The sequence below is a fragment of the Lepus europaeus genome, chromosome 9, assembly GCF_033115175.1.
Source record: "Lepus europaeus isolate LE1 chromosome 9, mLepTim1.pri, whole genome shotgun sequence".
NCBI classification, from domain to species: Eukaryota; Metazoa; Chordata; class Mammalia; order Lagomorpha; family Leporidae; genus Lepus; species Lepus europaeus.
The window spans coordinates 18,964,770-18,983,762 of NC_084835.1; the positions used below are offsets into that span (position 1 = coordinate 18,964,770).

Genomic DNA, 18,993 nt, shown 5'->3' on the forward strand with positions numbered 1-18,993 from the left:
CACTTGTTGACCATCTGGTAACTACGTTAAAGACCACACACTCAGAATTTAACGTAAGACTTTGTCATTACACTTCATCTTAGCCAAAGGCCAAGAAGCGAAAAGACTTTGTCATTATAAAATGTCCACTGAAGGAAAGAAGGGGGAAGAGATTCTTGTGAGCCACAGGCTGGATAATCACACTCTATTCTTCCGCACAACCCAGTTTTAGAATTGGTTTCCAATAGAAGTATTAAATGAGGCAGGCCTTTTTCAAAGATTGTCCTGAAGGCCTTGTGCATGAAGGTGTGGGAAATAAGATCTTGGACTAACTGGAGAGGGCAAAATTCAAAGTAGCTTTTTTTTTTTTTTTTTTTTTTAAAGATTTCATTTATTTATTTGAGAGGTAGGGTTACAGACAGGGAGAGGGAGAGACAGAAAGGTCTTCCATCTGCTGGTTCATTCCCTAAATAGCCACAACAGCCAAAGCTGGCCCAATCTGAAGCCAGGAGCCATGGATTTCTTCTGGGTCTTCCACACGGGTGCAGGGGCCCAAGCACTTGGGCCATCCTTTACTGCTGCTTTCCTAGGCCATACCAGAGAGCTGGATCGGAAGAGGAGCAGCAGAGACACAAACTGGCGCCCATATGGGATGCCAGTGCGGCAGGCAGAGGCTTAGCTCACTATGCCACAGCGCCGGCCCCAAAGTAGCTATTTCAAAGAAGGGACAAAAATATATATTTGAGGGGCCGGTTGTGTGGCACAGTGGGTTAAGCTACACTTGAGATGCCAGCATGCCATACTGGAGTGCCGGTCAAGTCCCAGCTACACTGCTTTTGGTGCAGCTCCCTGCTAATGTGCCTGGGAAGGTAGCAGAAGATGGTCTAAGCACATGAGCCCCTTCCATCCATCTGGGAGACTCGGATGGAGTTCCTGGCTTCTGGCTTTGGCCTGGTCCAGACTTGGATGTTGCAACAATCTGGGGAGTGAACTAGCAAAAAAACACACTCTCTGTCTCTCTTTGCCTCTCTGCATCTCTCCCTTTCTTTGTTTTTTATCATCATCCACATACAAAAATCCAAGAAAATCAACTAAAAAAAAAAAAAAAACCCAACCTATTAAGACAATAACAGAGTTCAGCAATGTGACACAAACATTTAATACAAAAATTCATAGCCTTCTTATATTTATCAATGTCCAGTTAGAAAAGGTCCTAGGTACTAATCCTACTTCAAAACCACTAGGAATAAGCCCAGACACATATGGACGTACACATACAAATTATAAAGTAATTGCTAACTGGAGATACATCATGTTCCTAGATAGAATTAGCTCTGCAAAGATGTTGAATATTTGGTCCCCTAACACATCTATGAATTCAACACAACCTCAAAATCATAGGACTGAGGCCACCGCCTGCAGTGCTGGCATCCCATAAGGGCTCCAAGTTCGAGCCCCGGCTGCTCCACTTCTGATCTAGCTCTCTGCTATGGTCTGGGAAAGCAGAGATGGCCCAAGTCTTGGCCATCTGCTTAGGAGACCCAGAAGCAACTCCTGGCTCTTGGCTTCAGATCAGCCCAGCTGTGGCCATTGCGGCCACCTGGGGAGTGAACCAGCTGATGGAAGACCTTTCTTTCTAACTCTACCTTTCAACTAAATAATCTTTTCTTAAATAGGACTTAACTGACATGCTACTTCTAAATCTTATCTGAAAAACAAAATGGAAGAAACTTAAATATTTAAAGTAGGGGTTACCATTGTAGTATAGCAGATTAAGCCTCTGCCTGTGACACTGGCATCCTAAGTGGGTGCCGGTTTGAGTCCTGCCTACTCCACTTTCTGTCCTGTTCCCTGCTAATGTCCCTGGGAAAGCAGTGCAGGCTGACCCAAGTGCTTGGGCTCCTGCCACCCACATGGGAGACCCAGATGAAGTTCATGGCTCTTGACTTTGGCCTGGACCAGCCCTGATCGCTGCAGCCATTTGGGAAGTGAACCAGTGGATGGAAGATCTTGGCCTCCATCTCTCCCCCTCTAACTCTGCCTTTCAAAAACAAATCTTAAAAAACAAAAGAATCTCAGAGAGGACTTGTCCTAATGTCTATCTAAAGAGAACATGAAGCTAATTAGTGTATTGGGTCAGGAAAATACAAGTTACTTTTTACACATCACATATTTAAGAAATAATATAGGGAGTTCAACACTGCTAGGCAGTAATGTCTTCATTCACTGCTGACGGAAGTTTAGATTTGTAGAGAAGGAGGTATGAACAAGGATGACCACTGACACTGTTGTTTTGAGAAAAGCAGCATTTATTTAACTTGGAAACCTCCTGCCAAAGTGGCCGCGGGGTCCCAAGAAGGGAAGACCCTGAAACACTGCTTAAATGGAAAAGCTGATGACAAGAAGTCAAAGGAAAAGCCCTACCAATATATCACACGAACCTTTATACTGTAATTACTGTGCAGATATATGTATTTATATATAAATAGATACATTAACAGGGGTTGTCACAATTTTGTGTGTCAATTTGCACAGGCTGGTAAAACATTTCTGGGTGTCTGAGAGTATTTCTGTAAGGGATTAGCATTTAATTGGTAGACTGAGTTAAGGTCACCCTCATCAGTGCAGATGGCCCCTTCCAATCTGTTGAGGGCCTGCACAGGACAAAACTTTAAAGACCGGGTAACTGGCCTGAGCTGGTACATCCACTTTCTCCTGCTCTTGGACATGGGTGTTCCTGGTTCTTGGGCCTTGGCACTCTGATTGGAATTTACATCACAGGCCTCTCTGGATCTCAGAATTTGGACTTGGGACTGAATGTCAACAGCAGCTTTCCTGGTTCAGCTTATAGACAGCAGACCATGGGACTCCCTGGCACCCATCATCACAGCACCCGATACCTATAAATCTCCTTATCTAGCTTATTGGTCCTGCTTCTCTGCAGAACTGGAGCTCACCAATCTCCAGAATATATTCACAGAAAAAAAGCAAACTGGAGTATATACAGCCTATATTTGTTTAAAAACAAACTATGTTAACATTTTTATGTGAATACACAAGATCACTTTTAAAAAAGCTCACAGACAATGGAATTAAATTTTGGTGCCCCCAATTTTGTAGCCCATGGCTTTTTCATAGTTTGCATTGTCCATGAACTTTCTGAACACACCTTGTATGGAAATGCACAGTGAAATGTCTTCAAGGAGGTACCTAACAGGTTCCTTTACATTGGGTACTGATACTGGAAGCGTATAATTAAGGGGCCATTGACTTTCAACTATTTTACTATGGTAAATTTTTTTTATTAAGTCTGAAAAAACTAGCTAGTTGCTAGTTTTAATTTAGGTAATAAAGGGAAAAATGGAATCTCATCTAGTATTTGAGAGGGAAAGTATGAATTAGAAGACATGCCAACTACCTAGATTAGAGGCTGGCTCCCTAAAAACTTGCCCAATGTTGTAATCTTGCCTGCTGAGCCAATTTTGCTCAACACCATATGAAACAAAATTACTGAGCGACAAATGCTAAATCACACCAGGTGTTGATATAAACTGCCAATTTCTTAAGCATTTCACTTCATCCTTGACACTATATAAAGTGGGTATTAGAAACGGCTCATGTGAGGTACAATGACCCTTGGTTCAATGACTGGACCTAAACCTGGATATGACTGTGGCATTGGTATTTGTCCCGTTATATTCTAATGAGGTAACTAGACAAGTGTGCAGTTCTTCATAATCAAAGTGGACTAGTGTCCCTGTACAAACTTTCTTGAGTACAGCTAGATTTACGGAACATGCTGCAAGAAGTAGCGGGAATGCAGGTCAGTTAAGGACTACTGCTGCCTGGGTACATCATTAACTTCCCCACCTGCTTCCCCTTCCTTCAACCCCCCATATAAGACACATTTCCCCAGGATCACACATCTACATCAAAATTGCCTGCTTCCACCTGCACTATTTCCTAGGTGCCACTTGAATGCTGCTTCCACCTTGAGTCTTTCTCATCCTGAGCATCCCGTGGATTAACCAAACTGCCCTCGAAGTCATTGGCTCTCCCCTTACCTTTACAAGAAATTACAAACCAGTAGGCGAGAGGAAGAGCAAGTAAAGCATCCACCTGCAACACTGGCACCCCACCGACTGCTCTACATCCGACCCAGCTCCCTGCTAATGGGCTGGGAAAAGAAGTGCAGGATGGCTCAAATGTTTGGGCCCCTGCTATCCATGTGGAAGTCTTGCAGCAGCTAGGGAGTGAACCAGCAAACACAAGAGCTCTATCTACCTCTTTCTATTCTACTCACCCTGTAGAAGCCATCTTCCCATAAAGCCAGTCTCCTAAAAACCAAAGCTATCCTTCTATTAGAACCTTTCCCAGAAGCACTTAAACATGTTTTGCTGGAACCTTGGCAGCTGCAGCAGCAGCAGCTACAGCACCCTTAGCAAAACTACAAAAACAAAACCTCTGAAAAATCTTAACAATTCCTTCACTTAAAAAACCCTCTTTGAGCCACCTTAATCGTAATTCTTGCTAGTGTGCCATCTCCAATGACTCCTTCCTAATCTCTCCTGTTTAGTGTTTCGGGGCCACCTTTGACTACCGATACAACTGAATCCCATACTTGTCTTGAAACCTGGCATAACTCTCATCATGAGCAGTAAATATAATTTAAAGCCATCCACTCTCCACTAAAATGTGGTAGAAGGAAATAAATGCCAAGTTACCTGTATGACAATTTGTGCACTTGCCCTCATTTTCCCATATTTATTAGACTCTCGAAAGTGAAGAGGCTAAAACTTCACTTATCTGTAAAGGCTGAGTATCCCTTATCCAAAAACATGGAGAGAAGCATTTCAGATTTCAGAGAATGTGCAACACCTACCAGTGGAGCTTAATCTGAAACTCTAAACTCAAAAATTCTCAGGTTTCAAAGCACATACATTAGGGGAGTGCGAGAAAAACATCACTTTTTCTAATTATGACACCCCACAATGTATTAACCAGTTATAACCTTATCATGGCTTTGTACTAACTGAATACACAATTTTCTGGATGTTTACAATTCTATCAAGTTGCCTTACCCAAGCCCTAAAACCAGGTTTTAAATCCACAGACACTCTGGCACTGTGGTGCAGCGGGTTAAAGCCCTGGCCTGAAGCTCTGGCATCCCACATGGATGCCAGTTCTAGTCCCAGCTGCTCCTCTTTTGATCCAGCTCTCTGCTATCGCCTGAGATAGCAGTAGAAGGTGGCCCAACTCCTTGGGCCCCTGCACCCACATGGGAGACCTGGAAGAACCTCCTTGCTCCAGATCGGCGCAGCTGTGGCCATTGTGGCCATCTGGGGAGTGAACCAGCAGACAGAAGACCTCTGTCACTCTTTCAAATAAATAAAATACACCTTAAAAAAAAAATCCACAGACAAGTCATCAAGAGCCTTTATTACTTTAACAGCCTCTCATGCTTTCTTGCCAGATGCCTTTGGTGCAGGTGCTTTCTGGGCTGGAGGCTTCTGGCCCTTCTGAGCTTTAGGAGGCTGCGCTGCCTTCTGGCCCGCGGCTTTCTGGGCCGGAGCCTTCTGAGCCGGAGCCTTCTGGGCTGCAGCCTTCTTGCCAGCAGTGGTCGCCTTTTTCGCTGGAACCTTGGCAGCTGCAGCGGCGGCGGCGGCAGCAGCTACAGCACCCTTAGCAACAGGGGCTTTTTTGGGAGAAGCTTTCAGCAGAGCTGCCCTCTGAAGCTTCTTGACTTCATTCTTGATTATTCTGTTCCTCTGCAGAATGTCAACGTAAGGAAGCATTTATCGTACACACACACACAACTCAATTCATCCTCATCTTCAGAAAGGGCATTAAGTGATCGGTTTACCACAATGAGTTCCACAAGGACATGGAATGGGTGCTGGCTACTATAATTCATGAGACCAGAGGACACAGATATATTAACATACATACCATTTTCTTTGCTTTCATGACTTTATAACGGTCAAAATCTGTCATCTTAGCTTTCTGGAAAGAAAAAAAAAAGTATTATCCCTCATACACTACCTTCCAAACACCCCCAACAAGGTCAGGATTCAAGTTATCGTAAATCGTTACCCTTTCTCTGGCTTCAATTTTCTTGGCCCATCTTGTGGCTGCCCATTTTGTATTGATGTCTGCCTTCTCCCAGGCCTTTCGGACATATTTCTGGCGGGCACTACACAGAGCCAAGACAACAGATTAAAGGTCAGCTTTGAAATCATGATAAAGGGAAAGCTGGTCAGCCTTGAAAACCGTACTCATTACAGCTTTATCTGTTCTGTATAGGACACATTCCTAAGCACACTGCACCTTACCTTCTTACCTGTTTGATCAGTGTTCACTAAGCCAGGATAGCCTATAATTTTAAGCACCATCTCTACAATCTAGTCCATCTTACTTTTTAAAAGATTTATTTATTTGAAAGGCAGAGAGAGTCTGTCTGCTGGTTTATTCTCCAGATGATCATAACAGCCAGAGCTGGGCCCATCTGAAGCCAGGAACTTCTTCCAGGTCTCCCATCTGGGTGGGTGCAGGGGCCCAAGTACTTGGGTCATCCTCTACTGCTTTCCCAGGCCACAGCAGAGAGCTGGATTGGCAGTGGAGCAGCCAGGACTCAAACTGGAGCCCAAACGGGATGCTGGCACTGCAGGTGGTGGTCTTACATGCAATGCCACAGCACTGGCTCCCATTTTCAAAAACCAGCACTCAAATGCCCACTGCGCACATGCCAGGCACTGAGGACTCAGCACAAAGCAGTTTTTTTTCCTACACACAACAGGAAGTATTTTCCTTTCCATGTAGAAAAAAAACACCATTAATCACTGCTTCAATTCCCTGTATATAAACTAACACTAGAAACTCTTAGGTTAAATACCACCTTTCAAGACAGTGAAAATTTAACTATGTGAACAAGTGACAGTTGGTATTTCTGTTTTAATGCTGAAAGTAACCAAGTGACTACGTTCTGTAGAGCAATCAGAATTCCTATAGGAGGATTTTGTTACTAAACAAAGGAGAAGTCAAATGTAAATAAAACCATACAGCACCAACAGAGTACAAAAAGAACCACAGGACACTGCCAAAGTACGTAATACCCATCTACCTCTTTTAAAAAATTATTCATTTGAGGGCAGCGCTGTGGCACAGAGGGTTAATGCTCTGGCCTGGCATCCCATATAGGTGCTGGTTCAAGACCAGGTTGCTCCACTTCCAATCCAGCTCTCTGCTATGGCCTGGGACAACAGAAGAAGATGGCCCAAGTCCTTGGGCCCCTGCACCCACATGGGAGACCTGGAAGAAGCCCCTGATCAGCGCAGCTCCAGCCACTGTGGCTAATTAGGGAGTGAACCATCGGATCGAATACCTCTCTCTAACTATGACTTTCAAATAAATAAATAAATAAATCTAAAACAAAAAACAAAAAACCTATTTATTTGAAAGACAGAGCTCACTCCCCAAATGCCAGTGACAGCTAGGGCTGGGCCAGGTCAAAGCTGGCAACCTACAGTTCAGTCCAGCATTGCCATACGGGTATCAAGGACCCCGCTACTGGAATCATCCTCTATAATGGATGGGGATTAGTAGGTGGTTGGCAATGAAGTGGAGCGAAGACTCAAACCCAGGCATTCCAATATGGGATGTGGGCTTCCCAAATGCCACCTCAACCACTACAAAACACCCACCCCACCTGTGTACTTCTAGAACGTAAATCCCTCTTCTGAACTGCATTGCCGTGTTTTCAAAGGAAATACAGTGACATCTAGTCTTAATTATGCTAAGCAAATTACTCCTAGTACACAGGACCCAGGGAGGGGAGAAGCCCGGTGGCCAGTTACCTGTGTGGAAACTTGAGAATGAAGTCAGTCAGCTGCATGCACTTGAAAGGCATGGCCTGTCTCCTCACCCGGGTGCAGGGTCCATCAACCAAGGCCTGGAACACAAAGATCAAGGAGCTCAATGCAAAACGTACCAGAAACTAAATGGAGAGATATCTGTACGATTCCTGGTCCTTCCCGGGCCATAACATCTGCACTACCACTTAAATACAATGCTCAGAAAAAAGCCAGATCGTCTCACTTTACAAAGAGACTTCCTGTAAATTCAACTGGAGCCATACAGGTCCTGTGCTTCTGCTCACCACAGAACATGTAAGCCACCGCCACCGCAGGTTTAGAATGCTGCCCAGTAGCACACCACGGCTCGCGAGCTGCTGGCAATGCCACATTTCCAATGTGCTGGTCCACAGCCATGTGGTCCGCCCCTGAATTTGCTCCTTTCTTCTACTGACAACCGGAAGCAAGCGTCTCCTGAGCTCTTATCTGTCCTAAACTCGACTCACACACAGTAACTGCTTCAGCCCCTCAAAGTTGAAACGGCTGGGGATTCGTTCTCGAGCTCAATCATAGCAAAATCAAGTCCACCCTGTTCGTCTCAATGATAAAACACAATCGCTACCCTCACGACCCCCACCTCGGAGGCCCCAGAAACGGCGCCGACCACCCACCGCCACTCACCCTGTTCTGGTCAATGACATCCACGATCGCGACCAGCTTCCCGGCATGAGGCCCGAAGGAGACGTAGGCCACTCGGCCAACCTCCACGAAGCGCCTGAACACCTACAACGAGTGGGAAAAAAAGACGGCATTAAAAAAAAAAAAAAAAAAAAGGCCCGCCTGCCCAAGCTCCACCCGGCTCGGGCGGCCGCGGCGAGCAACCCGCAGCCCCAGCCATCCAGCCCAGCCCCGCCAGGGCGGCTGCTCGCGTGGCCCGGGGCGCGCCCGGCCCGTCCGGCCATCCACGCGCTCGCCAGCAGCGCGCCCAGCACGGCCCGAACCCCGCGCACGGCCTGCTCGAGGCCCCTCACCGCGCACTTCCCACGACCCTCCAGCCGCCATTAAGCGCTTGGGCTCCCCCGCCGCGGCGGACGCCGAGCAGCATGCTCGCCGAAGCGGGAGCCAGGAACGACGCGACTCACCATGTCGGCGGCGTTCGGCGAGAAGGAAGAAGGCCCGCCCTCCGCTGCGCAAGCGCAGAAGGCCGCCCACTCGTGCGGCCACCGACACGCAGACGCGGGCGCCGATTGGTCGTGCGTGTTTGCGTACTTGCGTGCTACGTGCGCGCGCGCGCGCGGGGTTCGCTGGGAAAACATGGCGGAGCCGGCTTTCTTTCTGAGGCGCTTCTCTTGTAACTTTGTTGGGTTTGGTGACTGGCCTAGGTGAGTTGCACTCCTAGGTCGTTAGGTTACAGAACCGCACAGAAACTTCGCCTTACGTTAAAACTCTGCATCTTGCAGCCTTCTTTTTAATATCTAGTCCTCTGCGGGGTGTTTTTGGCTATGCAAATATTAGGGTTTTTCGTTTCTCACCTTCTCTAGGTAATCTTTGTTAACTTGTATTTTAACGTACAGAAACGTCGTTTAAATAGGACTAATGATTCCCAGAAATCCTTCTAGGTTCCTTGAATGCTGTTTACGTTTGCTTTATCCTATCATCTAATTATAAACCACTTGAGAGGAAACTCAGGCGTGATGTCCCATTATCTCTGACCTCTTAAATGTGTACTTCCTAACGACCAAGGCGTTCTTTAACATTATCAGTTATAAAATTCTGGACGATTCGGTTCCGCGCTGTGGCGTATCAGATTAAGCCGCCATCTCGGTTTCCAGTGTCTGCTGCTCGACTTCCAGTCCAGCTCCCTGCTAATGCACCTGGGAAAGCAGTGGAGGATGGCCCAGGTGCCTGGGCCCTGCATCCCGGTGGAGACCTGGAAGAAGCTCCTGGGTCCCGGCTTCGGCCTGGTCCAGCCCCAGCCATTGCCACCATCTGGGGAATGAACCAGCAAGTGGAAGGTCTCTGTCTCTCCTTCTGTAACTCTGGCTTTCAAACAGATAAATAAATCTCTCTTAAAATCTGAAGGTTTTTACAATTCTCATCAATTCTGCGGTATCGAAGGCTATCAGTTGTTCCATTTCAAGAAAACGAGAAAAAATGGCCTTGGTTACTTGGTCTCCTGCCACCCTTATGGGACAACCAGGATGGAGTTCCTGGCTCCTGGCTTCTGCCTGGCCCAGCCTGGGCTGTTGCAGGCATTTGGGGAGTGAAGAGTGGATGGAAGATCTGTCTCTCCCTTTCTGCCTCTTAAATAAATAAATACAACCTAAAAAAAATTTTTTCCCCTGGCCCAGTATGATCAAGGATTATGAGTTCCACCTAGTTATCAGGTGTCTACTGTTCTTACTTTTCAGTGTATTTTTAAAGTTTATTTGAAAGAGACGAACAAGGTCTCGCACATAAGTAGCAAGGACCCAAGCACTTGAGCCATCACCTGCTGCCCACCAGGGTGTGCACGGATAGGAAGCTGGAATCAGAAGCAGGGCCAGGATTCAAACCCAGACACTCCAATATGGGATATGGGTGTCCCAAGTGGCATTTTAACCATTGTGCCAAACACCTGTCATTCTACTGTTTTTTTTTTTTTAAGTCTGCAATCATTCCTAAGCCTTTCTTAGTTTTTCCTGATACTTAACACTTCTAAACAGTACAGGCTAATTTTTTAAAATAATTTTATTATTTATTTGAAAGAGTTGCAGAGCGAGATAGAGACAGAGAGAGCGGTCTTCCATCCACTGGTTCACTCCCCAGATGGCCGCAATGGCCAGAGCTGAGCTGACCTGAAGCCAGGAACCAGGAGCTTCCTCTGGGTCTCTCACACGGGTGCTGCTTTCCCAGACCATAGCAGAGAGCTGGATCAGAAGAGGAGCAGCTGGGCCTAGAACCCTAGAACCGGCGCCCGTATGGGATTCCAGCATTTCAGGCAAGGGCTTTAACCAACTGCACCACAGTGCCGAGCCCCGCCCGCCGCCCCCCCCCCCCCCTTTTCAGGCTAATTGTTTTTTTAGATTGCCTCTCTCTCTCTCTCTCTCTCTCCCTCCCTCTCCCTCCCTCTCTCCCCCCCCCACCCCCTCTCTCTCTATATTTTTTTTAAGAAATCCCAGAATGTGGAAACTGGCTGTCAAAGGTGGAAGGATCCATGAGACTCAAGAAAGATACAAACCAGTTCAGGATTACACAGAATACAAGTTGGGGATTTTTAAAATCAACCGGAACAGGGTCTTGGGTAACCCAAGACAAGTGGCTGCCCACATCCAGAAGCCCAGGAAGCCCCTGGCCAGGCAAACTATCTTGGAGTTTTTCAAGAAATTTTAATAGTTTAGATGTCAATTAAAGGACATCCCAGGTGTCAGGCCTGACATGAGATGCCTAGCAGACTCCACAACAACTTTATCCCAACGGTTTGGGACGAATGCCAGGATCGCCTAATAGGCAAGATGAAAACCAAGATGGCTGCGGTTGTGTCAAGCTGAGTCCCTACAGCGTTGTGGGCAGTCTCCTCATGAAGAGTCAGACTGCACTTTCGATAGCAATGCTGTGTCCTTAGTGCATCACATAACACACTTCACAGTGTGTGACTGCCACTCTTCATCACTTACGAGATCTTGGTGCTTTCAGTTCCCAAATACATCTCAAGCCTTTGTCTAGGCCTTGTGCTGGCTCATTCCCCAGCACTGCTGCAGCAGCCTCCAAGGTCTGGCCCTCTCTATTCTCTGCTTGGCAGGCACGGATCTTTAAAAGAAGCAAATCGGTTCACATCACTCCTTAAGATATTTTAACAGAACTTAAAATCTGAACAGTTTACTGTGATCTTACATCAAATGCTCCTATATCCAAATCCACTTAGACACTCCTTCCTCATCATTGTATTTCAGCCACACTGGCCTTACATAGGCCTAGGTCACTCCTATGACCTTTGCACATGGTGTCTCCCCTGCAAGGGATGCTTTTCCATCTGCATGACAACTCATCTCTTTTCTTGGTATTTCTTCTATCTGATAGACTTAACCTGGCTTCCACATAAAAGTACGTTTGTCTCCCCTTGTCTGTTTTTATTTCCCTCTGGGTTATTATGACAATTGTAATCATTTGACTTATTTTTCTGTCCACTTAGGTTATTGTAATTTTGTGCCAATTATAAATTCTGTGAAGGCAGTATCTTGGCCATCTACCACCTACCCAGAACCCCACCTCCCCAGCCTGGGACTGTCTTTTCTGCTGACCTCAGCACACTGCCACGGTGAGACTCAGATTAAGGTGAATGACTTAATCCTTAGGGCTCAGTATCTTGGCTTGCAATTCACAAAGTCAAAGACATGAATGAGAATATTCATACCAGCTTTTCTTTGTAGGGGGGGAGTGAATAATAGCCCCTAATTGGAAACTACTCAAAGGCCCACAAACAAGGGAATGAGCTTTGGTAGTCTGTACATGGAACCCGGGTGAATTTCACACCTAACATTAGTGAAGTCATCTGACACGAGGAATATATGCTGTGTGATTTTGTTTACTCCGAACTTAAACGTCAAAACGAATAAATGGCTGCTAGGAGTACTGACTGTGTTTACCCTGGGTGCAGGCAGAAGTGTTTGCTCCAGGAGCATGTGTAGCTTGAGAAAATTCAAAACATTTCCCCCTCCAAACACTTGTTAATATAAAGTTTTTCTAATGGAGTTTCGCAGTTTTTTTTTTTTTTTTTAAGATTTATTTATTTATTTGAAAGGCAGAGTTACAGAGAGGAGAGGCAGAGAGAGAGAGAGAGGTTTTCCATCCACTGATTCACTCTCCAAATGGCCGTAACAGCCGGAGCTGAGCTGATCTGGAGCCAGGAGCTTCTTCCAGGTCTCCCTCGCGGGTGCCCTCAAATGGCCCGAGAACCTGGGCCATTTCTACTGCCTTCCCAGGCCACAGCAGAGAGCTGGATCGGAAATGGAGCGGCTGGGACTCGAACTGGCCTTGAGTCCCTGTTTTAAATGTTCCATGAATCTGCGTTTAAAAACAAGCTCCCAGCCGGCGCTGCGGCTCACTAGGCTAATCCTCTGCTTGCGGCGCCGGCACACCGGGTTCTGGTCCCGGTTGGGGTGCCGGTTCTTTCCCGGTTGCTCCTCTTCCAGTCCAGCTCTCTGCTGTGGCCCGGGAGGGCAGTGGAGGATGGCCCAAGAGCTTGGGTCCTGCACCCGCATGGGAGACCAGGGGAAGCACCTGGCACCTGGCTCCTGGCTTCGAATCAGCACGGTGCGCCGGCCGCAGCGGCCATTGGAAGGTGAACCACTGGCAAAGGAAGACGTTTCTCTCTGTCTCTCTCTGTCCACTCTACCTGTCAAAAAAAAAAAAAAAAAAAAAAAAACTCCCCAAATGGTTCACTGAACAGACTTTGAGATTCATTCAAATGTTATAGATTTTATTAATTATTTTAATATTAATAGTAACAGCTTTCCCAAGTGTACGATTTGATTGTATCCCCGGAAAGCTCGCTTTTACCCCCTGGCCACAGTATCAGCCGCAAACGCCCCGGCTTGGCGTTCAAGGCCCTCCACAACTTCACCCCACAACGCGTTCCTTCCTGCCTTTGTCCCCGGCCGCCCGCTCTGCGCCCCAAGCCTCCGGCTTCTTTATGCAGGTGGGCCGCCTGTCCCAGAATGCGCTCTTCCTCCCCGGAGAACCGCAGTGCACCCTCGTGAAGCGTCTCCAGTCCCCTTCCCGGGCAGCCCCAGGCCGTCTTCACATTCCAAGTTCCTTTAACTCTCCCCAAGGAAGCCCTGTCCTCCTCGGGAGCCCAGGGTGTCAGGTCACAGCCGTCAGCAGGTACAGGACGCAGGACGCCCACTCGAAACGCGCGGGGCTCCGCTGACCGGCTACGTGCTTACCGGAAGCTCTCTTTGGTTGTCCAATCACAGGAGAAGGGCAAGTTGAGGGCGACGCCCGGAGTAAAGATGGTATCGTGGGCGCGCGCCCTCGTCGTTCGGCCTCCTCGCGCAGAGCCACGCCTCTTCCGGTACGCTCGACCGGTCAACTGCACGCCGGGAGCCAAGATGGCGTGCCGCATCGCGCCGTGGTTCTCGGTAGTGGACTCTGGACCCTCCCCCTTTGTCTAACGTTCCGTCTTCAAGAGGAAGGGCGAGGCGAGGTCTGCACCTGTAGCTGACGTGGAGCCTGAAAGACAGTCTGGCGGCTAGAATCGCTTAGCTGGTACTTCGCGGGAGCTGTCCCGGAAGCCGTGACCCACGGCTCTTGTGGCAAGGGGCAAGGCAGGCCGGTGCTTCGGATTCCCGTCGTGGGCGTGTGCAGGAGCGCAGCGCTGGTACTAGGCCGGATGGGGACGCGAGGGAGGGTCGCAGTACACTCGTTGCCTAGCAGCGTCGCAGGTCACTGGGCGTTCCACGTAGCTAGGACTGTCTGCCTGTAAGCGGGTGGGCCCCGTTATTTCCATGAGCTTCAGCTGGGTAGATGCCACCTTTTTCAGCCACTGGACATAGAGGATTCAGTTGAGCAGGTAAAATGTCTGGAGCCTCAGAGAGAATAAAAATATGGAAGGGAACCAGAAGCCTACCAGAACCCCGATTTTATGTTTTTTTTTAAACTTATTTTTAACACAATATACATATTTATGGGGTTCAGTGTGATATTTCAATACGTATATAGTGTGCAATGATCCGTGTAATTGGTATATCCATTACCTCAAACAGTTACCTTTTCGTGTGTTTTGGGAATATTCAAAATTGTACTAGCTCTTTTGAAATACACTGGTAATTGCTAACCATAGTAATCCTACTGTGCTGTAAAACATTAAAACATTCTATCCGACTGTACACCTGTAACTCTCTCCATTGCTCACTTTCTCTCTCCCTTCCCTACACCCTTTCCAGCCTGGCTTGCTTTCTTGTTCCTGGAACCTTGCTGGAGTGTGAACAAATTCTAGTTATGTCCAAATAGGAGTGGTGATCATGTTCATGCATGACCACCTGGCAGGGTGGACTTGTGCATATGTATTTAGCAGTGAAAAAATGTGTGTTAAATCTGTCTTCAGCGTTTGCAATCCTAGGAACCCTAAAGCTGAGCAAGACAGGGTCCAACCCAGTCAGTGTAAACCACCAGGAAGAAATACACGGTTAGCAAAATCAGGTCTGTTGATCCATGGCAATGAGGGAGATTGCAATGGATAGGGAGAGACATAATGGAGCATTTAACCAAAGGAAGATTATAGGATTATGGGAAAATGTGAAGTCTAGAAGGAGTTTAGGTGAAACAGTCTTTGATAATCTCAAAAATCAAAACAGATATGTGAAAAAGGTTCAACATGAGACCTGGAATACAGAGCAGGCCCCGTGATCCTGTTTCTCTGAAAATGTTATCCAGAGCCCTACTCAAGCTGTGCACCCGGCTTATGCATTGAATCTGCTTTTCTGTATCAAAATGACTTAGATCCCTGCAGCAAGAGTGGGATGTTTTATTCATCTTGACAAAATTCCAAGTAGAAGTTCTTGAAGTCTTAAATTTTAGACAACAAAGTGTCTCAGTGAATGAGAAAACAGTAGTCATTCAAAGAAGAGGATTATAAAAGTACCAAAAAAATTAATAGAAAGTGGAATTTAAAAGATCAGTTTGGTGCAAAAATTTTGAAATCTTTTTTTTTAAAAGATGTATTTATTTATTTATTTTTTTTAATAGAGAGAGGGAGACACAGACAGATCTTCCATCCATTGGTTCACTCCCCAGATGGCCACAAAGACTGGGGCTGAGCCAGGCCAAAGCCTGGAGCTGGGAGCTGCTTCTAGGTCTCTTATATGGATATCAGGGCCCAAGCACTTAGCCATCTTTAGCTACTTTTCCCAGGCCCTTCGCGGGCAGCTGGATCAGAAGTGGAGCAGCCAGGACATGAACTGAAGAGCCAAAGTGACTCCATTTTTAAACAATTAAAAAAAAGCAGCCTCCGTTTCCCATAGCAGACCCGAGTCCTTGTAAAAGCAGGCATTCAGGCATTCCGGAGATGTCAGAGCTCACCAGGGACGGCTAGCTCAGCAGACCAAGGACAGCACAGTAGAGATTGCTAAACAAAGTAGCTCCCTGTGCCCAAAGCTCCTGTGCTGTAAGCCCCCGCTGTAACTCCCTGTGCCCAAAGCTTCCATGCTGTATGTAACTCTTTTCCTGCTGATGTAGCCCTTTTTTCCTTTAAAAACTCTCCCAAACAAAGACCGGGGCCTCACTCCTTCCTCCGCTGTGCTGGTGGGTTGGATGGGGTCCCTGTCGCGGCTTGTACTCCCGAATAAACCTTGCTTTTGCAGTTTGGTGTGATCGACTCTCTGGGGGTCTCTGCGGGGATCTAACGATCTGGGCACAACAGAACCAGTGTCCATATGGAATGCCAGCATTGCACGTGGTAGCTTTACCTGTTAACGACACAATGCTGGCCCCGCTATATCTACTTTCTTCATAATACACATTTGCATTAACTTTTTGAAGTCATGTATTATGATACTTTATAGATGTAGCATGACCTCAGCAGAAATGCTGTTTCTTGTTAACATCTGTCTTGTGTCTCGTTTTCTTGACTGATGGGTAGTCATGAGTGAGATGAAAATGAATACCATGTTAGCAACTCACTTCCAACTTCCAGGTTGCAGTGAGGCTGATGGGCTCTGCAGTAGGTCAGGGCTGTTAGAATGCAATTCCCAGCTCCTTCAGTAGTATACATTTGTCCCGTCTTCCATGTGCCTGAGTGGGATTTTGTGTGGTCTGTGCTTTGTGTTTAGCAACCAGCAAAGTGATGTTGGTTTCTGTTCTTTACTCTCTCTCTCTCTCTTTTTTTTTTTTTTTTTAAGATTTATTTTTATTTGTTTGGAAGAGTTGTAGAGAGGGGGAGAGGCAGAGAGAGAGATCTTCCATTCATTGGTTCACACCCCCAATGGCAGCAACAGCCAGGGCTGGGCAAGGCTGAAGTTAGCCCAGAGCTTCCTGCAGGTCTCCCACGTGAGTGCAGGGGCCCAAGGACTTGGGCCATCTTCTGCTGCTTTCTCAGGCCATAACAGAAAGCTGGATCAGAAGAGGAGCAGCTGGGTCTCAAACTGGTGCCCATATGGGATGTCAGCACTGCAGGCAGTGGCTTTACTTGCTATGCCACAGCACCAGCCCTGGACCCCTCTTTCTTTCTTCCTTTCTTCCTTCCTTCCTTCCTTCCTTCCTTCCTTCCTTCCTTTTTTTTTTTGAAAGCTTTTGTTTAATAAATAAAATTTCATAGGTACAGCTTTTTGGAATATAGCAGTTCTTCACCCCATACCCGCCCACTCACCCCCACTCCCGTCCCACCTCCTACTCCCTCTCCCATCTCATTCTTCATTAAGATTCATTTTTATTATCTTTATATACAGAAGATAACTTTATACTAAGTAAATATTTCAACAGTTTACACCCACACAGACACACAAAGTATAAAGTAGTGTTTGAAGACTAGTTTTGCAGCTAATTCTCATAGTACAACTCATTAAGGACAGAGATCCTACATGGGGAGCAAGTGCACAGTGACTCCTGTTGTAGATTTAACAATTGACACTCTTATTTATGATGTCAGTGATCATTCGAGGCTCTTGTCATGGGCTTCCAAGGCTATGGAAGCTTTTGAGTCTACAAACTCTGACCTTATTTAGACAGGGCCATAATCAAAGTGGAAATTCTCTCCTTCCTTCAGAGAAAGATACCTCATTCCTTGATAGCTGGACCCACTTCTTCTTTTTTTTTTTTTTCTTTTTGACAGGCAGAGTGGATAGTGAGAGAGAGAGAGAGAAAGGTCTTCCTTTTTGCCGTTGGTTCACCCTCCAATGGCCGCTGCGGCCGGCGCACCGTGCTGATCCGAATCCAGGAGCCAGGTGCTTCTCCTGGTCTCCCATGCGGGTGCAGGGCCCAAGGACTTGGGCCATCCTCCACTGCCTTCCCGGGCCATAGCAGAGAACTGGCCTGGAAGAGGAGCAACCGGGATAGAATCCGGCGCCCCAACCGGGACTAGAACCTGGTGTGCTGGCACCGCAAGGCAGAGGATTAGCCTGTTAAGCCACGGCGCCGGCCTGGACCCACTTCTGATACCAGCTTCCTTTAATGTGCACCCTGGGAGGCAGCAGGTGATAGCTCAGGTACTTGGGTTCCTGCCTTCCAGCTTTAGCTTGTCCCACCTCCAGGCATTGTGAACATTTAGGAGGTGGACTAGTGGAATCTCTCTCTGCCTTTTAAATAAATAACAAATTAAAAACTGAAAGTGTAAATGTTCTGTCTCATGGAAGACTCAGTAACACTAAGACTGTATTCATATATGCTCACTCACATTATATTGCAGCACTGGAACCCATGTTGGATGAATGCATCATGTGTAACCCTAGAAACAGATGCAGAAGAGCTGATCAAGCTAGTAGGCCTCCAAACGAGGACAAGCCCCTGGCTCAGGTAAAAGCAGCCAAATTCTTGGGGCCAGCGTCATGGTGTAGTGGGTAAAACTGCCACCTGCAGTGCTGGCATCCCATATGGGTGCTGGTTTGAGTCCTAGCTGCTCCACTTCTGACCCAGCTCTCTCTTACGGCCTGAGAAAGCAGTGAAAGATGGCCCAAGTCCTTGGGCCCCTGCACCCACATGGGAGACCCGGAAGAAGCTCCTAGCTTTGAATCAGCCCAGCTCTTGCTGTTGCAGCCATTTGGAGAGTAAACCAGCAGATGGAAGACTTCTGTCTCTGACTCTGCCTCTCTCTAACTGCTTTTCAAAGAAATAAATAAAATAAATCTTTAAAAAACAAACAAAAAAAAGCAGCCAGATTCCTTAGTTGGATCATAGATGGGAACACTGAAATCCATCTCTTTTTTTCCATTATGTTCACCAGACTGAGAAGGTAAGGTGGAGTTTTGTAAAGGCCTGTGTGACTTTTTTAAAAGATTATTTATTTATATAAAAGGCAGAGTTATAGGGAGAAGGAGAAACCGAAGGGGAGAGAGAGAGGTCTTTCATCTGCTGATTCACTTCCCAAATTACTACAATAGCCATTGCTGGGCCAGACCAAAGTCAGGAGCCAGGAGCTGCTTCTGGGTCTCATGTGGGTGGCGGGCACAAGCACTGGGCCATTTTCTGCTGCCTT

At 47.0% G+C, this 18,993-nt stretch overlaps 1 protein-coding gene and 1 long non-coding RNA gene across 2 annotated transcripts in view; one reads left to right on the forward strand and one right to left on the reverse strand.

Annotated features, from left to right (window-relative positions):
• Positions 1–5,391: 5,391 nt before the first annotated feature.
• Positions 5,392–9,044, reverse strand: RPL14 (ribosomal protein L14). The gene is made up of 6 exons (XM_062200660.1): positions 8,972–9,044; positions 8,511–8,612; positions 7,833–7,927; positions 6,073–6,172; positions 5,929–5,982; positions 5,392–5,747 (listed from the first exon to the last, which is right to left on the reverse strand). The coding sequence occupies exons 1-6, from the start codon at positions 8,972–8,974 to the stop codon at positions 5,436–5,438; spliced, it is 666 nt and encodes a 221-aa protein (XP_062056644.1). The 5' UTR covers positions 8,975–9,044; the 3' UTR covers positions 5,392–5,435.
• Positions 9,045–9,126: 82 nt separating this feature from the next.
• The window catches only part of LOC133766860 (uncharacterized), a 185,525-nt gene continuing 175,658 nt past the window's right edge, over positions 9,127–18,993 (forward strand). Inside the window, exons 1-4 of the long non-coding RNA XR_009866773.1 lie at positions 9,127–9,211; positions 12,001–12,143; positions 13,784–14,379; positions 18,208–18,314. This is a non-coding gene — a long non-coding RNA (uncharacterized LOC133766860). The remainder of the gene's footprint in view (positions 9,212–12,000; positions 12,144–13,783; positions 14,380–18,207; positions 18,315–18,993) is intronic.

Bases quoted from the DNA above. Each gene is read 5' to 3' on its own strand.
- RPL14 (XM_062200660.1), bottom strand. The intron at 7,928-8,510 runs GTGAGTGGCGGT...TTTGTGTTCCAG, and splicing joins ATGTCATTGACCAGAACAGG to GCCTTGGTTGATGGACCCTG. The intron at 5,748-5,928 runs GTATGTATGTTA...GACATTCTGCAG, and splicing joins TCATGAAAGCAAAGAAAATG to AGGAACAGAATAATCAAGAA.